Here is a 16,020-nt window from a genome sequence, read left to right as displayed (position 1 = left end):
CAAGTTGAGATTAAAGTGGCACTTCTTTTTTTTTTTTTTTTGAAATGGTGTCTCACTCTGTTGCCCAGGCTGGAGTGCAGTGGCACCATCTCGACTCATTGCAACCTCCGCTTCCCAGGTTCAAGCAATTCTCCTGCCTCAGCCTTTCGAGTAGCTGGGATTACAGGCCCACACCCGGCCAATTTGTGTATTTTTAGTAGAGATGGGGTTTCATCATGTTGGCCAGGCTGGTCTCAAACTCTTGACCTCAAGTGATTCCCTCTGCCTCAGCCTCCCAGAGTGCTGGGTTTACAGGCGTGAGCCACCACGCCTGGCTTGGCTGGCACTTACTTCTTTTTTGTGTTTATGTATATTTGGCAAAAAACTGAACTTATAGTTCAGTTTGGCTTAAAATAACCTATTCATGTTTTTATTGATTTACCTATTCATTTTTTATTGAGGCAAGCCATCATATGGCTATCAACCTAGCAAACTGATTTTCTTTAAAAAAAATGGATAAAAAAGGCAGGGACAATGCTTATGCATCAATACATAGAATTATTCTGGGGATACAAAGTTAATCTAAGATTGGACTAGTTTTCAAATTATTTACTGTGGTCTTGAATTCTTGTCAATCTTAAATTTCTATCAAGTAATTAATTTGAAGGCTATAAAATTCAAATGAAATATGTTTCACTGTGGTGTTTTATACGTTTGTGTGTATTAGTTCCAGTAAACATGGATATACATTCAGTACTTTTTTTAGTGCTTACTAAATGCCGGGCACTGGGCTAGGTGCTGGGTTTACACTCTTAAGGAACTGGCATTTTAGTGTGGAGCCCATGAAAAATGCAGTATGTAGCTGTACTTTGGTAGGTAGAGGGCCCATAGCTTTCCTCATATCTCCGAGGGTGCTGTGTTCCAAAAAAGTGTAGGAACCATTGGTCCAAAAGACAAACAGATATATGAACAGGTATTTTAATATACTACAAAGGTGGGAAAACAGATAAAGGCGACATTAATTATGGGCACTAATGACATGGAAGGGTTAGGAAAGGCTTCCTAAAAGAAGTCTGATATGAACTAACTGAAAGAGAAAATAGGCATTCACCTGGTGAGTGAAGCATGGAAAGGGTGGAAGGGCATTATGTGCAGCAACTGGAATATGGAGACAATGTAGAAAAAAATGTTTGAGATGTTAAAGATTTGTTCAAGGGGAGTATTTGTGCAGGAGTGGAAGGTGGCAGTATGGGCAGGTGAGGGGAAGACAAGAAATGAGCTTGGAGAGTTATCCAGAGGGCCAGGTCATGGAGGACAAACAGGATTTATTAGGTGGTTGGACTTTATCCTGAGAGCAGTGGGAAGCCATGGAGAGGTTTTAAGCAGGAGAGCAGTGAAATACACAACTGATGGAAGACTGGCTGCACCCTATGACTGCAGGGAGAGCAAGAAGTTAGGGAGCTGTTGTGATCCAGAAAAGAGATGTTGGTTTCCTGAACCAGACAGTATACTGGGGATAGAGAAAGTGGTCAAATGGGAATCATTAAGGCAGTGAAATCGAGAGGACCAGATAGTTGCCCATGTGTGGGAAGAGGAGATGGAGAACATGATGATGATCCTGAGGTTTTGATTTGGACAACTGAAGCTTAGGGGCAGGGTGATGCCATTTACTGAACAGGAGACAAGAAGGAGGAGAAAGTCTAACATGGAAGGAGGTGTCTGTTTTGTTTTGGACATACGTAATTAACAGGTGATAAAATATACCTGAAATTCATAGTTTTAAGGAATTGAAATAAACAAGGCCAGGTTTCAGAGTGGATAATGGGGAGTATTAAATTTTGAGGCTGTACTTGTTTGTCTCCATTTCCTAATATGGATTTACAAAAAAGGGAAGTACTGTAGTATATGTCTGCTAGGAATCTTTGGTCTTTGCCAGCCATTTACTGAAGGAATACCCTTCTTTCTGCAAGCTCCTTTCAGGAGAAATATTTACAAAGAAGTGCAAATCAGCTGTGGCGGCTGTGCAGAGCTGCCTGAGGCTAAACCTGGTTTCCAGTCAGGTGGTTCCCAATCCTGGATGAACATTAGAATAATCGAGGGAGATTTTACAAGAAAATACCAATTTCTGAACCCTATCCAAGACCAATTACATTAGAATATCTCTAGTTGATTTCAATGTGCAACCAAGATTGAGAGCTACTGCCTTATGCAGAGAACTCAGCAGAGTTGGATTCCCCTCATTGAACAGTGAGGAAATATCAGCCTCAGAGGGAGGACTAAACAGAACAAATACCTTAAAGGGGGAGAGGAGGAATGTCCTGACACAGAAGTTGAGGTAAGCAGACCAGAGGACTAGGTAGAGAGAAGGAACTGGGAAAATGAAATGGTAGGCCAGATCCTAAACGTTTACAGACAAAGAAGTAAATTAGAGAGAGAAGGGGGAATTAGAAGTGGGCATATCACCATGAAATTATAAACCCAGAAAGATTAAGTACGTTTTATAAGTAAGTATTCATGGGCTATCTTGAAACTTATTCACTTTTTAAAATATTAATTCTAGGTGGCCTTTTCTCTCTCTGTTGCCCAGGCTGGAGTGCAGTGGCATGATCAAAGCTCACTGCAAACTTGAAGTATAGGCTCAAGTGATCCTCCTGTTCCCGCCTCCCGAGTAGCCAAGACTACAGGCATGTGCCACCATGCCTGGCTATTTTTTTTGAGATGGAGTCTCGCCCTGTCACCCAGGCTGGAGTACAGTGGTGCGATCTTGGCTCACTGCAACCTCCGCCTCCCGGGTTCAAGTGATTCTCCTGCCTCAGCCTCCAGAGTAGCTGGGACTACAGGCACGTGCCACCATCCCCAGCTAATTTTTATATTTTTAGTAGAGACGGGGTTTCACCATGTTGGCCAGGATGGTCTCAATCTCTTGACCTTGTGATCCGCCCACCTCGGCCTCCCAAAATGCTGGGATTACAGGCATGAGCCACTGTGCCCAGCCTATTTTTTTTTTATTTTTAATTTTTAGTGGCCATAAGGTCTCACTATGTTGGCCAGGCTGATCTTGAACTCCTGGGCTCAAGCCATCCTCCGTCCTTGGCCTCCCAAAGTGCTGGGATTGCAGGCGTGAGCTGCCACATCCAGTCTCTAAGTGACTTTTGAACAGAGAAGTTGACTTAATAAATGTGCTGGAAATGAATCTATGGGGATAGAAAGCATATCAGTGATTGCTTGAGGGTAAGGTGAAGGTGATGGGACAGGAAAGAGTCCTAAAGGAGGGTTTACAAAGGGTCAGAAGGAAACATTTGAGGTGTGGATATGTTTGCTGCTGTGATTGTGGTTATGATTTCATGCATGTGTGTGTTAAAATTTGTCAAATTGTGCACTTTAAACATGTGCAGTTTATTATGCATAAATTATTCCTTTATAACACTGTCATTTAAGAAAGAGAAATGTCCTAGAACTCATATGTCCAACTACTGAAATTATTTTCAGGGCCAGTTTACAAACTGGGCACTAAAATTAGTCTCATTAGTTTTAGTTGCACCTTTAACTTTATTTATTTATTTATTTTAGAGTCAAAGTCTTACTACCTTGGGCAGGCTGGTTTTGAGCCCCCGGCCTCAAGTGATCCTCTTGCCTTGGCCTCCCAAAGTTCTGGGATTACAGGCATGAGTCACCACACCCAGCCTACCTCCAACATTTTTGTAAACCAAAGATTATATTATGTCATTTAATGATATCTTTAAATCATCAAAATTGATTTCAAATAACGTAGCCATTTTCAAAGATTATAAATGCGTCTTCAAGAGGTAAATATTTGTTCCCAGGAAGAAACACTCACAAATGGCTCTTATGGGAATTAACTACTTAGAAGGGAGCCTGATGGATTTAATAAGAATGGCCTAGATTCATTTTATAATTGTGCCTTGGTGGAAGGGCACAAAGGTTGGTCAGTTTGAGCGAAGGATCCTGGGGTCACTTCACCATCTACCTTTTTCCCTCCCCACAGAGAGGAAATGCCTGACATTTAAAGGACTAGTCCAGTTCCAGAGCAGAACATGTCCTGCTGTATACATAATTTTTTCACATGTAGATGTTTTATGTTAATTTAAAGCCTTTATGTTGCATGATTGTTTTTTCCCTGCAGTTTCTTGTGAAGCTGTAGCCAAGACTCCACTCTGGGCTCCGTCTTTGTGCCATAACTCTGTCACTCTGTGGCTGCATTGGAGGAAGACGAGTCATTATTCTAGCAGCATGACTTTCTGACTAACAAATTAGCCCGATATTTATTAGTAATAACTGCTTTTTTCTTACAGTGGATAATGAAAACCTGCAGGGGGGCTTCATGTTGTGTTTCCTGGATGATGGATGTGGCATGAGCCCTGGTAAGTTAATTATCTAGATACCTAACTGGCTGTTAAAGGAAACAGTCTGAAAACCTACAAAATAAATAAAACTAAATTGAGCTATCTATGCAAAAACAGGTATGGAGCTATTAAGGGAAATAAGCCCCAGACTTTCTGTTGAACTTTTTAAGTATCCCAGCTGGCAGAGTAAATCTATTGTAACCATCTTAACCAAGACAAAAAGTAAATGTATGTAAATATCGTGAGAAAAATGAAAGGCAAATGTTACTGATTGTAGGAAATAAGCATCTGGGAATGAATGGAAAACAAATAGTCACTGAATGAACTCTGAGATTGTTTTTAGCTCACCCTTTAGGTATTGCTTGGGAGATCCCCAGGCCGTTTCCTGTGCCTTTAGGCTATTTTTAATTTTGCTTACCCTTGAGGTAGAGGTTACCTCTCCTTGCTTTTAGCCTTGTTTTTTCCTCTGCATTTTGAAAAATTTAGTTGCTTCAAATGAATGTTCCCATCATAAGGAATACATCTACAGTATATTTCATGACTTATCTTTGTGTATTCAAGGTTAGCACAAAGCTAGCACATTGTGGGCACACAGTGTCTGTGTGCTGTGAAATTGAAATGTGATTCCATCTGAGGGCGTTGGGCTGTTTTAGATTTATTGTTTTCCTGAAATCTTTAAACACGGTGTGTTCCACAAACTAGGGTTTTTGACCACTAGATTTTAAAAATGGTGAGAGTTTTCAAGTAATATGGAACTGCCGTGGTCTGTTCCACAACCGAGGAAAGGATGCGTCAATATGCTCAGATATTGATTTGCTGTTAGAAGCTGAGAATATGAGACATGGCAAATATGTGATTTCGGCTCTGAAGTTTCCCCTTGGTCTGAATAGTTGAAGAGTATTTATTAGCAAGTTTAGAAAGACTATTTCACCCAGTTTTGTTTTGACTTCGGCTAATTTTGATTTTTCCAGGTCATTTTGATTAAAAGTATTCTTGGTCTTTTAGTGTTTAACTAAAGGAGAAGGAAGAGTTTGTAACAACAACAACAACAAAAACCCGTGCTGAAAAAAGTGATTTTTCTCTTCTAGCCTGAATGTTAAGTTCCTGTTTTTGAATTCCTAAAATAAATGACAGAATATATGTGATATATTCTAAGGGAATTCCTTATGAAAAGAAGCAACTCTTTTTATATGGGTCATGAAAAAAATGTTAGAAACACAGACAAATGATGAATATTCAGACCTTCAGAAGGAACTCACACTTCAGTTACATAGTAGCATCAAGTAGTAGTAAAGTAGAAGGAAGATGACTAAAAATAGAATCTGTCTATCCCTTGTTCAAAGGGAGCTACATCAATCTGGACACGTAGAAAATGGCTACAGTACTTTCTGGGTTTTTAAAAAATTCTCTAGTCTTGCCCCTTTATAGTCCATTCCCCACACAGCATCCTGAGTGATTTTCTTTCTTTTAATGTACATTTTATCATATTATTTTCCTGTTGAAAACCCTCAGTGGTTTTCTATTACTTAATACAATTTGTACTCTCAGCATCTCTTCCAAGGGCCTTACATTATTTGACTCTATGCATCTCTTCGGCCTTTTCTTGTTCTTCCCACTTCCTCGCTTAGAACATTCCACCCACACATGGCTGGCCCCTCATCATTTGAATCTATCTCATGTTAACCATCTGGCAGTGGGCTTCCCTGATCATTCTGTTTGCAGGCCACATTCCTGTTAATTCTCTATCCCTTTATCCTGGTTTTGTTTTCTTCACTTAATACTCTCAGTCAGAAATGATCTTGTTTATTAGTTTACTTTCAATCTGTTTCTCCTACCACAACATAATGTTGTCCAAGGCAGGAGCCATGCCTGACCTGTTCAGTGGTTTATTCCCGTGCTCAGAACCTGGTAACCATGCATGTGAGTTCATGTAGTGTGTAATGAACACATGGGATTTGGTTCACAGCTATACTATGTCTGTATCAAGACTTACAACTTTGGGTTCTAATCCTAGCTCTACCGTCTATCAGCTCTGTGACCTTGGGCAGGTTTTTTAAACTCCTTACACTTACATTTGCTCATCTGTGACATGCAGGTCATAATAATAATAATACCTTTCTTGTTTTGTTATAAATATTAAATAAACTGTACATGTAAGTTTACAACGTAGTACCTCGCACATACTAAACAATCAATAAGAACTAGCTAATATTGTCATTATGGATATCCTCACCTAATGCCTAACCCTTCATAGGAACACATCACAGAAGGTCCAGTTAGTTTCAGAGAAGCAGAGTGTTAGGTGGCTTCTACACACCTCATACCATGTGCCACTGAACTATAGCATGTCTGTACCGAGACTGACACAGGGTCCTCAGGACAGTTCTTCAGCATGTATTCAGGTAGGCCAACAAGAAGAACATTCTTGGTCCTGGAGGTTGCTATTAATATATTCTGAAGTCCAAAGGATTACTGTGTAGAATTCCAGAACACGTGGAGGGGTCAGGAGAATGACTTGGAACGTCTGAAATGATTAGCCTTCTTTCCCAGGTGGTATCAGAGCAGAGGCCATCCTGCCCCTCTTAGTCTCACACGGGCCTGGTTAAGGGTTAAATTTGTGGGGAAATTACTAGTGGTACAAATAATTACAACACTTTTAATTTGGTAACACCCACCAAGTGCCAAGTTTTGTGTTCAGGATTTCACAAATACATCATCTCATTTAATTTGTTTCATTTATCTTCATCAGCAACGCTGTGATATAAGTATTAAGTAGTTCCCTCTTCCAGAACATGGAAATTAAGGCTCAGACTTTTTTTTTTTATTATTATACTTTAAGTTCTAGGGTACATGTGCATAACGTGCAGGTTTGTTACATATGTATACTTGTGCCATGTTGGCGTGCTGCACCCATCAACTCGTCAGCACCCATCACCTCGTCATTCATGGGGAGGGGGGAGGGGGGAGGGATTGCATAAGGCTCAGACTTTTAAACTCTACCTAAGGCCACATGGTTAGGTCTGTCTCATCTCTTTCAGTATACAGTTGCTTCTCGGTATCTGTAGGATATTGATTCCAGGACCTTTCTAGGATACCAAAAGCTGTGGAAAGAAAATGGCACGGTGTTTCCATATAACCTATATGCATCCTCCTGTATACTTTAAATCTTCTCCAGATTCCTTATAATACACAATGTAGTGTAAATACTATTAAATAGTTGTTAAACTTTATTGTTTAGAGAATAATGACCAAAAAAAAAAAAAGTCTGTACATGGTCAGTCCAGATGCAACTTATTTTTTTCTGAATATTTTCAGTCTGAGATTAGTTGAGTCTGTGAATGTGGAGCCCGTGGTACCTTGGGCTGACTGTAATACCATTAGGACCCTTGTCAAAGACTATGGATCCTGATGAAAATCCTTGTCTCTGGGCTGACCCGAGAGCTAGGGATTTGCCCTGATGTTCTGAGGAATGTGAGATCCTGACAATGGGGCCTCAGGCCAGTGTCAAAGAGTCTTCCTAACCACCTTAAAAGTCACTGTCAATTACAGAGGAAGCTTCAGACATCATTTACTTTGGACGATCCAAAAAACGGCTGTCAACCTTGAAGTTCATAGGACAATACGGCAATGGTCTTAAAAGGTGAGAATCTTTTTTTCCCTTAAAACATATATTATTGATACTGGGAACATTGTTTATAAAGCAGTTTACACAGAATGATGCAGGCATGTAAAGCTTTAAAAAGAATATAAACTTGAGGCAGGGGTGACCTACTTTGTGTTATAATCTCCACACACAAAACTGACTTTTTTTTTTGAGACAGATTCTCACTCTGTCACCCAGGCTGGAGTGCAGTGGCATGATCTCGGCTCACTGCAACTTCCACTTCCCTGGTTTAAGCGATTCTCCTGCCTCAGCCTACTGAGCAGCTGGGACTACAGGCGTGAGCCACCATGCCCAGCTTATTTTTGTATTTTTGTAGAGACAGGGTTTCACCATGTTGGCCAGGCTGGTCTCGAACTCCTGACCTCAAGTAATCAGCCCGTCTCAGCCTCCCAAAGTGCTGGGATTACAGGCATGAGTCACCATGCCTAGCCCGTAACTGACTTTTATCTTTACAGCATTTTAAGTTAATTCTCCCAAATAATAAGATAAATCCTCTTTCAGAGATCCCTGAAGCAGTACCCCTGGACTTTAGGGCTTTGTTGCATCTCTATGTTCTGTTGTTTCTCAAAGCATATTTTAACCTAGGTGCTGTGTCTGCAGCTCATTTTTTTAGTGTGCTGCATTGAAAGTTGAGGACATGAGGCTCACTTGTACGGCTCCTGCCTGAGACAGATGATTGTTCTTTCAAGCCCTGAATGGACCCTTTCCCCAGCAGCCAAATTGCAAGCGAAAGTGTGGAGCTGGCTTAGTTCAAATTCTTCTGCTTTACTTTGAAAAAAAAGAAATTGTACCCTCTTGATGACGGGTCAGCAGAACAGTGTTGGAAAGAACATCCTATTACAGTATACGGTGGTAACAGCCTTCCTGTTTCTTCCTTTTTAGTATTTGAGATGTAAAACATGATGTTCTTCATTTTCAATACAGTGGGTCCATGAGAATTGGAAAAGACTTTATTCTTTTTACGAAGAAGGAAGAAACAATGACCTGTGTGTTTTTTTCTCAGACGTTCTGTGAAGAAGAAAGTCTTAGTGAGGTAAGAGTTGAGGTTTTCCTTCTGTTCCCATAGCAATGATGTGGCTTTCATTTACTCTCTCAGGAGGTGAAATCTTGTCGTGGGTTCTTTCTCATATGATTTAGAAACTTAGGAATATGTTTGGGAAATGGAGAGAAGGTATCAAGACGTTCTGGGGACATCAAAAGCTTGTCCTCTTAACCCTTTCCTGAGAACTTCATTTTCATTATCCATGTGCTCAAATCTCCCAAAAGAAGAGGCTCCCTTAGACATGATGAGCTTTTTAGAAGAAACCTGAAAAATCTTTCCACCATATATGCCATAAATGGATTATCATTTTAAAAATAAACAAAATATTGGAGTCAAAGACTTGGAATACAAAATGTAAAGAAATTGAATGCAAAGTAGACTTAAAACTGTAACTCTGGTGACCATAATTTCAACTCCATTTGCTGATCCAGAGGCATTTGCTGATCCAGAGGCATTTGCTGCCTCTGGATCCATTTGCTGAACCAGTGCCTGAGGTTTATTAGTATGACTATCAGTTATAATTCAGTACAACAAATACATGTTGAGGAACTGCTCTCTGCCTGGTACTGGATAGACTCTATGAAGGTAGAAAAGAAGCAGAAGATCATGTGGCCATCTAAGAGTCTTCAGCGTTATCACAAAATAAGGTAGACGCATATGAATTGGATAAAAAAGTGAGGGTATTTAAAAAGAATGCTCCTCAATGAGTCTGTGTGGCTGCTGTTACCAGATTATCAAAAGCAATGATATGGATGGAGAGATTAGAGGGCCTCGAGTGGCCAATGAGGGTTTTATGGAGAGAGGACAACTTGCAGCTGGACAAGCTGGTCCTGGACAGTAATGGCCCCAACAAGTCTCAGACCTGGAGATGCATATGGAGTTGGGATGGATGGTGTAGGGCTATGAGACTGCCAGTGGGTGGGGCTGGGTGACAGGAGCAGTCTGCAGGTAAAAAGGAGTAAGCCGTGTGGGAACCTGACATGAGAAAAAGTGATGCTTTAAGCATTTATGTTGCATGTTATGTGTGTAAAGGGCATGGAAAATTGGGCTAACCCTTACTTATAGCTTTCTTAAAATGGGCCATTCCCTTTTTTTTAAAAAAAAACTATCAACAGCAACCACTTCCCATTTCTACTTCCACAGAGACAACCTCTTGCAACAATATTAACAAGTTCTAGCTGGGCATGGTGGAGTGCATCTATAGTCCCTGCTACCTGGGAGGCTGAAGAGGGAGGATCACTTGAGCTCAGTAGTTTGATCCCAGCCTGAGCAACATAGTGAGATCCTGTCTCAAAAAAATAAAAATAAGTGGCCTGTTCTTTTGATATTTACCCGCGTATCTCTAAATAGCATGCTTGTATTGCTGCTTCCTGATTTTATCTAGGCATTATCTATTAACCTCCCACTATAAGAGAGGATTTACCTACCTTTTTCTCTGCTTCTATCATATAATCACAGTCTTATCATCCCCCACCCTCAACATAGGTTTATTGTAATTTTAGTTATGACAGTATTCAGTATTTACTTTATAAGGCTTTATAAACACTGTTCAACTTATACCAAGTCATTAACTATTATTTTTCCTTTTCATGTACAACTATTTCCCCTAAGATTAATAATTGACTGCTTAGTTTTTTATGTGTATTACTATCACTGAATATTTGCTTGGTTTTCTGTGTTCACATCACTCTGTTAACCCCAGTCTCAAAGTGCTGTCCTCTCAGTTCCATTGTCCTGATAAAGTCTGCTTGGGGCTTTCTCCTGTGCTACAGCTCACACTCCTGCTTCCATGGCGGTGTTCAGCTGCCATCCTGGAATCGCCCTTGCCATCGTCTTGGTGATTCCCTTCCCCTCTCTTCTGTGTCATCTCTGAGATCCTAGATACCATGTCTTCTTCCGTAGCTTGCTCTCTCTTCTTGGTACAGCATGTTCTCCAGTGACTTCGTGAGCAAGGGAACATAGGGGGCAAAATATCTGGAGACCTCATATGCATTAAAAGGTTTTTATTCTACACTAACACTTAATGGTAGTTGGGCTTGATATTATTTCTAGGTTGGAATTTATTTTCCTTCAGGGTTTCAAAGGTTTTGCTTCATTATCTAATTTCTAGTGTTGTTATCGAGAAGTCTCAAGCCATTTAATTACTTAATCTTATATGTGACCCATTCTTTTTTTTGTTTTTGGTGTTTTTGTGTGTTTGTTTTTTGCCTTTACTCTTTGAAGGTCAAAAGAATCTTCTTTGTCCCAGTATGCTGATTTCAATGTCTTGCCTTTGCGTGGCCTATTTACATCAATTGTGCTGGTCACTTGTTGGGTCTTTTTGATTTGGAAACTCATATTCTTCAATTCCAGGATAATAATTTCTTGTAATAACTGATGATTTTCTTTTATTCATATTCTCTTTTCTGTCCTTTTGTAACTCCTGTTTTTTAGCTATTGTATTCTGGAAATGGTTCTCTAATTTTCTTAGCCTTTCTTTCCTGTTTTCTGAGTTTTATATTTTTGTTTTATTTTCTGGGAGATGTTCTAATATTTATTTTTGAACCCTTTTGTTACCAGAAAGGGGTCTGATCCAGCCCCAAGAGAGAGTTCTTGGACCTTGTGCAAGAAAGAATTCAAGGCGAGTTCATGGAGTGCAGTGAAAGCAAGTTTATTAAGAAAAAAGTAAAGAAATAAGAGAATGACTACTCCATAGGCAGAACAGTGGCCTGGGCTGCTCAACTGAGTATACTAATAGTTACTTCTTGATTATATGTGCTAAACAGGGGGTTAATTACTCATGAGTTTTCCAGGAATGGGGTGAGCAATTCCAGGAACTGAGGTTTCCTCCCATTTGTAGACCATATAGGGCAACTTCCTGACGTTCCCATGGCTCTTGTAAACTGTCACGGCACTGGTGGGAATGCCTGTTAGCATGCTGATACATTATAATTAGCAAATAATGACCAGTGAGGATGACCAGAGGTCACCATCTTGGTTCTGGCGGGATTTGGCCAGCTTCTTAGTGAATCTGGGTCAGCAGGGTCTTTGTGACCTGTATCTTGTGCCCACCTCCTATCCCGTCCTGTGACTAAGAATGCCTAAAATGGAAATGCAGCCCGGTAGGACTCAGCCTTATTTGACGCAGCCCCTGTTCAAGGTGGAGTCACTCTGATTCAAATGCCTCTGGTACTTTCACTGAATTTCTTTCTGTAATCATATTCTTAACTTCCAAGAAGTCTTTCTTATTCGCTGAATGTTTCTTTTTCAAGGATATCTCATTCTTGTTTCATGAATACAGTATTCTCTCTTATAACTCTGAAGATATTAACAGTAATTGATTTTTGCCCTGTTGAAATTTTCATCTTCTTTTTATGGTTTCTGTTTTTACTGAGTTGCTTTGTTTATAATTGTTTGTTCTCTATTATCATATTAGAGGCTTTTCTTAGATGGCCATTACTCCTGAATACTTTAAAGATTAGTCCAATAAGATGCTGAGTGCGAGCTCTGAGAGTGTGAGTGGGGCCTGGCTGCTGTGACTGTCACAGTCATGTGATCTAACTGAGCTTTTTTTTTTTTTACTGGGGAATCCTTAATGTAACTGTCTTTGCGTCTTTCCTTCTGGGTTGGTCAGATTTTTCAAGAAAGACTCCTAGTCTTCTGCCTCCAGGCCTACCTGTCAGCTTCTGGGAGACAAATGGGAGATGAGATCTGAGGTTCTCAGCATCTGCGAAGTGTACTTTCATTCAGTCTATCTAATCTCAGTAAGGTGCCCCCAACAGTAGTGCCTGGTATGTCTTCCAGTCTAGAAATCCATTGTTCTACTCTTTCCAGAGAATAAATATCCAGACCCTGGGGGCTGAGGAGGAGCCAGATGGGGATGTAGATGCTACTTCTACTTCTCCTCTCCCCCTACCCCAACTCTAGAGTTAACTCCTGCCATCAGTCCCTGAGCATTTCAGCGCAGGAATTCTGAATTGCAAATCAGGCTGGCTCTTCTTTCTGGCTTGGGTTTTAGATTGCTTTTCTTGCGTGTGCTGTCATCTGCTTTTCAACTTTTAAAATGCTGATTCTGTTGTTTCCTCTGCCATTCTACCCTTCAAGAGGGAGTTGAAGTACACTCCATCTGTTCCCATATTCCACAATGGAGTATTTTAAAATACAATCCTGTCTATACACATTTGTTATGTGTCTCTTACACAACTAGATTATAGGAGGAAAATGAACTTTTAACTCAAGTGTTTTGTAATTTGTCTAGATGAAGAGTGGAATGAAATAGATAAGACAAAAGAATAATGTTTTTTGTGTATTTTATAATAAATTGATGTGGTTTTTTTTTTTTAATAGGTTGTAGTTCCAATGCCCTCATGGTTAATAAGAACCAGAGAATCTGTCACAGATGATCCCCAGAAATTTGCAATGGAATTATCTATAATTTACAAATACTCACCATTTAAAACTGAAGCAGAATTGATGCAGCAGTTTGATGTGATCTATGGAAAATGTGGTAAGATCATCAAAACTCTGACAATTTGAGGGAAGTATTTGTTTTCAGTGTCTTATCAAAGACACTGTACATATGTTTTCTTTTTTTTTGTTCTTATAATCTCATGTGGATTCACACTGGGGACAGTCATTTATTTTATCCATGTGAGCTTTGTCTTAAGAGCATCCAAACATAAATTATTGTAAATCCCTGACCCTGGGAGAAGGATGTGTACTTGCATGAACTTGGTGAAACTGGGTGAGAAGAGGATGATACAGGCTATGACCACAGGGACTCCACAGTCGCTGCACTAGATAGGAAAGTTAGGAGACACTTACTGCATCATTTGAGATAGGGTGGTAACAGGTATGTAAGAGAGTTAGCAACTTATGAAGTAATGAATTCATGTCTCTGTGGCAAAGAGTTAGCAAAAGCATTGCAGACATTCTTCTCCAGATTAACAGATCTTTTCCCTCATTCTTTCCACTTCCACCAACTTTCTGTTCAACATGTCGAATGCACTGTGTCTACTGACACAGTTGATCCAGGATTTAGACACAGACATTTAGGCTTGAAAGCCCATGTTCTTAGCTACTATGCTATTCTCCCTTGTGTTTAAAACTACCAAAAAGTAGAGTTAGTTGTCCTCTTAATTTCTCTGATGATCCTGTTTGACTTTGTATCATAATCAACTGGAAATAATTTGGACTTTTTTGTTAACCGTGCCTTGGAGCAGGGGTCAGCAAATTATGGTCTCGGGTCAAATGTGGCCCCCTACCTGTTCTTGTAAATCAAGTTTTATTGGAACGCAACCACACTCATTCATTTATGTATTATCCGTTGCTGTTTTCATGCTTCAGTGGCAGAGCTACATTGTGAATAGTTGCAACAGAGACCGTATGGCCTGCAAAGCCTGAAATATTTACTGTCTGGCCCTTTGCGGAAAAAATTTACTAACACCTGCTATAGTGTATGAAAACAATACTTCTTATTTGTACAATATTTAAAAACCCTTCTTTGTTTTTATATGTGTTAAATTTAGTATACCAATGAGAGCTTTACCTATAACACAAGCTTGGCTCATGCTCTTAACAAATTTCATAATGCAAATTATGAAAAAAGTGCCAAAGTTTAAAAATCCACATTGAAAGACTTGTAATGAATTGAATAGTAATAAGAGGCACCATACTGTAGAAACTCAGCACTCTTTGGCAGGGAGTGGAACTTGCTATAAGACATATCTTGGTTTAGCCAAAGACTTAGCCAAACATACTATTTCCTGAAGTACAAAAGAAAATTTTATAACAGATTCAGTTCCATAGATGAGATGATAGCACAATGACTAGCACTTAGTGTATTTAAAATACTGACAAGCCAAACATCTATTTTTCTACCAGGTACTTTTCTGGTTATTTATAACTTGAAGCTTCTGCTTAATGGAGAACCAGAGTTGGATGTTAAAACTGACAAAGAGGATATACTGATGGCTGGAGCTCTGGAGGAGTATGTGTGTGTTTGACAGAACGTTTTTCAACAATGGTGGTGAGCTAGAGTTAGGAGCCCTGCGTCCTAGCTCCAGGTCTGAGGTCGCTGGGCTTTAGCCCTGGGACAGTTCATCTTATCCTAGTTACCGATAAAGTTGGGCTAGACCAGTGGTTTCCAAACTTCAAGCCTCAGAGTGACCTGGGATGTTTCTTGAGAAGTACAGGATCTGGGGCCTCATTTTGACCTACTAAGTCAGAATGTCCAGATATCAAGCCGAGGAATCAGTCTTTTTCAAATGTTCCCCAGGTGATTCAGAGGTGCCAGCATGTTTAGAGACCACTGGAATATAAGACTTCTAAAGCGTTCTAATACCTTGACTCCTAATTTATAGATACTAAGACTGAAAAAAACCTGCAGAGTTTATTACTCATTACAAATCATTAAAAATGGACAGACATCAGGAGAGTGTGAAGCAAAAAGGAATATGACCAAATGGCAATTTTATCGTTATTTTCTGCATGAAAAAGTGTGGAGAAAGAATGAAATAGTGACAAAAGCTAGGTTTCTCTAAAATAACATTTTTACTTAAGACTTAGCTTGAGCCTGCAGTTTTTTAGTCTCAGAACACTGCAGCTAGAAGAGATTGTAAAGGTAATTTAATCCAGGGTGATTTATTTTGTATTTCAGTGTTGTACAATAGAAATATAATGAGAGCCACAATAAGGGACAAATTTAATCTTAAATTTTCTAGTATAGCCACCTTAAGAAAAGTAAAAAGAGGCCGGGTGCAGTGGCTCAAGCCTGTAATCCTAGCACTTTGGGAGGCTGAGACGGGCGGATCACGAGGTCAGGAGATCCAGACCGTCCTGGCTAACATGGTGAAACCCCGTCTGTACTAAAAAAATACAAAAAAAAAAACTAGCCGGGTGTGGTGGCGGGCGCCTGTAGTCCCAGCTACTTGGGAGGCTGAGGCAGGAGAATGGCGTGAACCCAGGAGGCGGAGCTTGCAGTGAGCCGAGAT

At 40.0% G+C, this 16,020-nt stretch overlaps 1 protein-coding gene across 2 annotated transcripts in view; it reads left to right on the top strand.

The window, feature by feature from the left end:
* MORC1 (MORC family CW-type zinc finger 1) overlaps positions 1 to 16,020 on the top strand; it is a 162,145-nt gene that overhangs the window by 9,640 nt on the left and 136,485 nt on the right. For both annotated transcript variants that reach the window (XM_011995501.1, XM_011995507.1), the window contains exons 4-8: positions 4,293 to 4,361; positions 7,893 to 7,983; positions 8,932 to 9,040; positions 13,376 to 13,535; positions 14,912 to 15,017. In XM_011995501.1, coding sequence (XP_011850891.1) covers positions 4,293 to 4,361; positions 7,893 to 7,983; positions 8,932 to 9,040; positions 13,376 to 13,535; positions 14,912 to 15,017 — 535 coding nt within the window. The remainder of the gene's footprint in view (positions 1 to 4,292; positions 4,362 to 7,892; positions 7,984 to 8,931; positions 9,041 to 13,375; positions 13,536 to 14,911; positions 15,018 to 16,020) is intronic.

This window comes from Mandrillus leucophaeus, unplaced genomic scaffold (genome assembly GCF_000951045.1).
Source record: "Mandrillus leucophaeus isolate KB7577 unplaced genomic scaffold, Mleu.le_1.0 Scaffold113, whole genome shotgun sequence".
Lineage (NCBI taxonomy): Eukaryota > Metazoa > Chordata > Mammalia > Primates > Cercopithecidae > Mandrillus > Mandrillus leucophaeus.
This window is presented reverse-complemented; position numbering and strand designations above follow the sequence as displayed.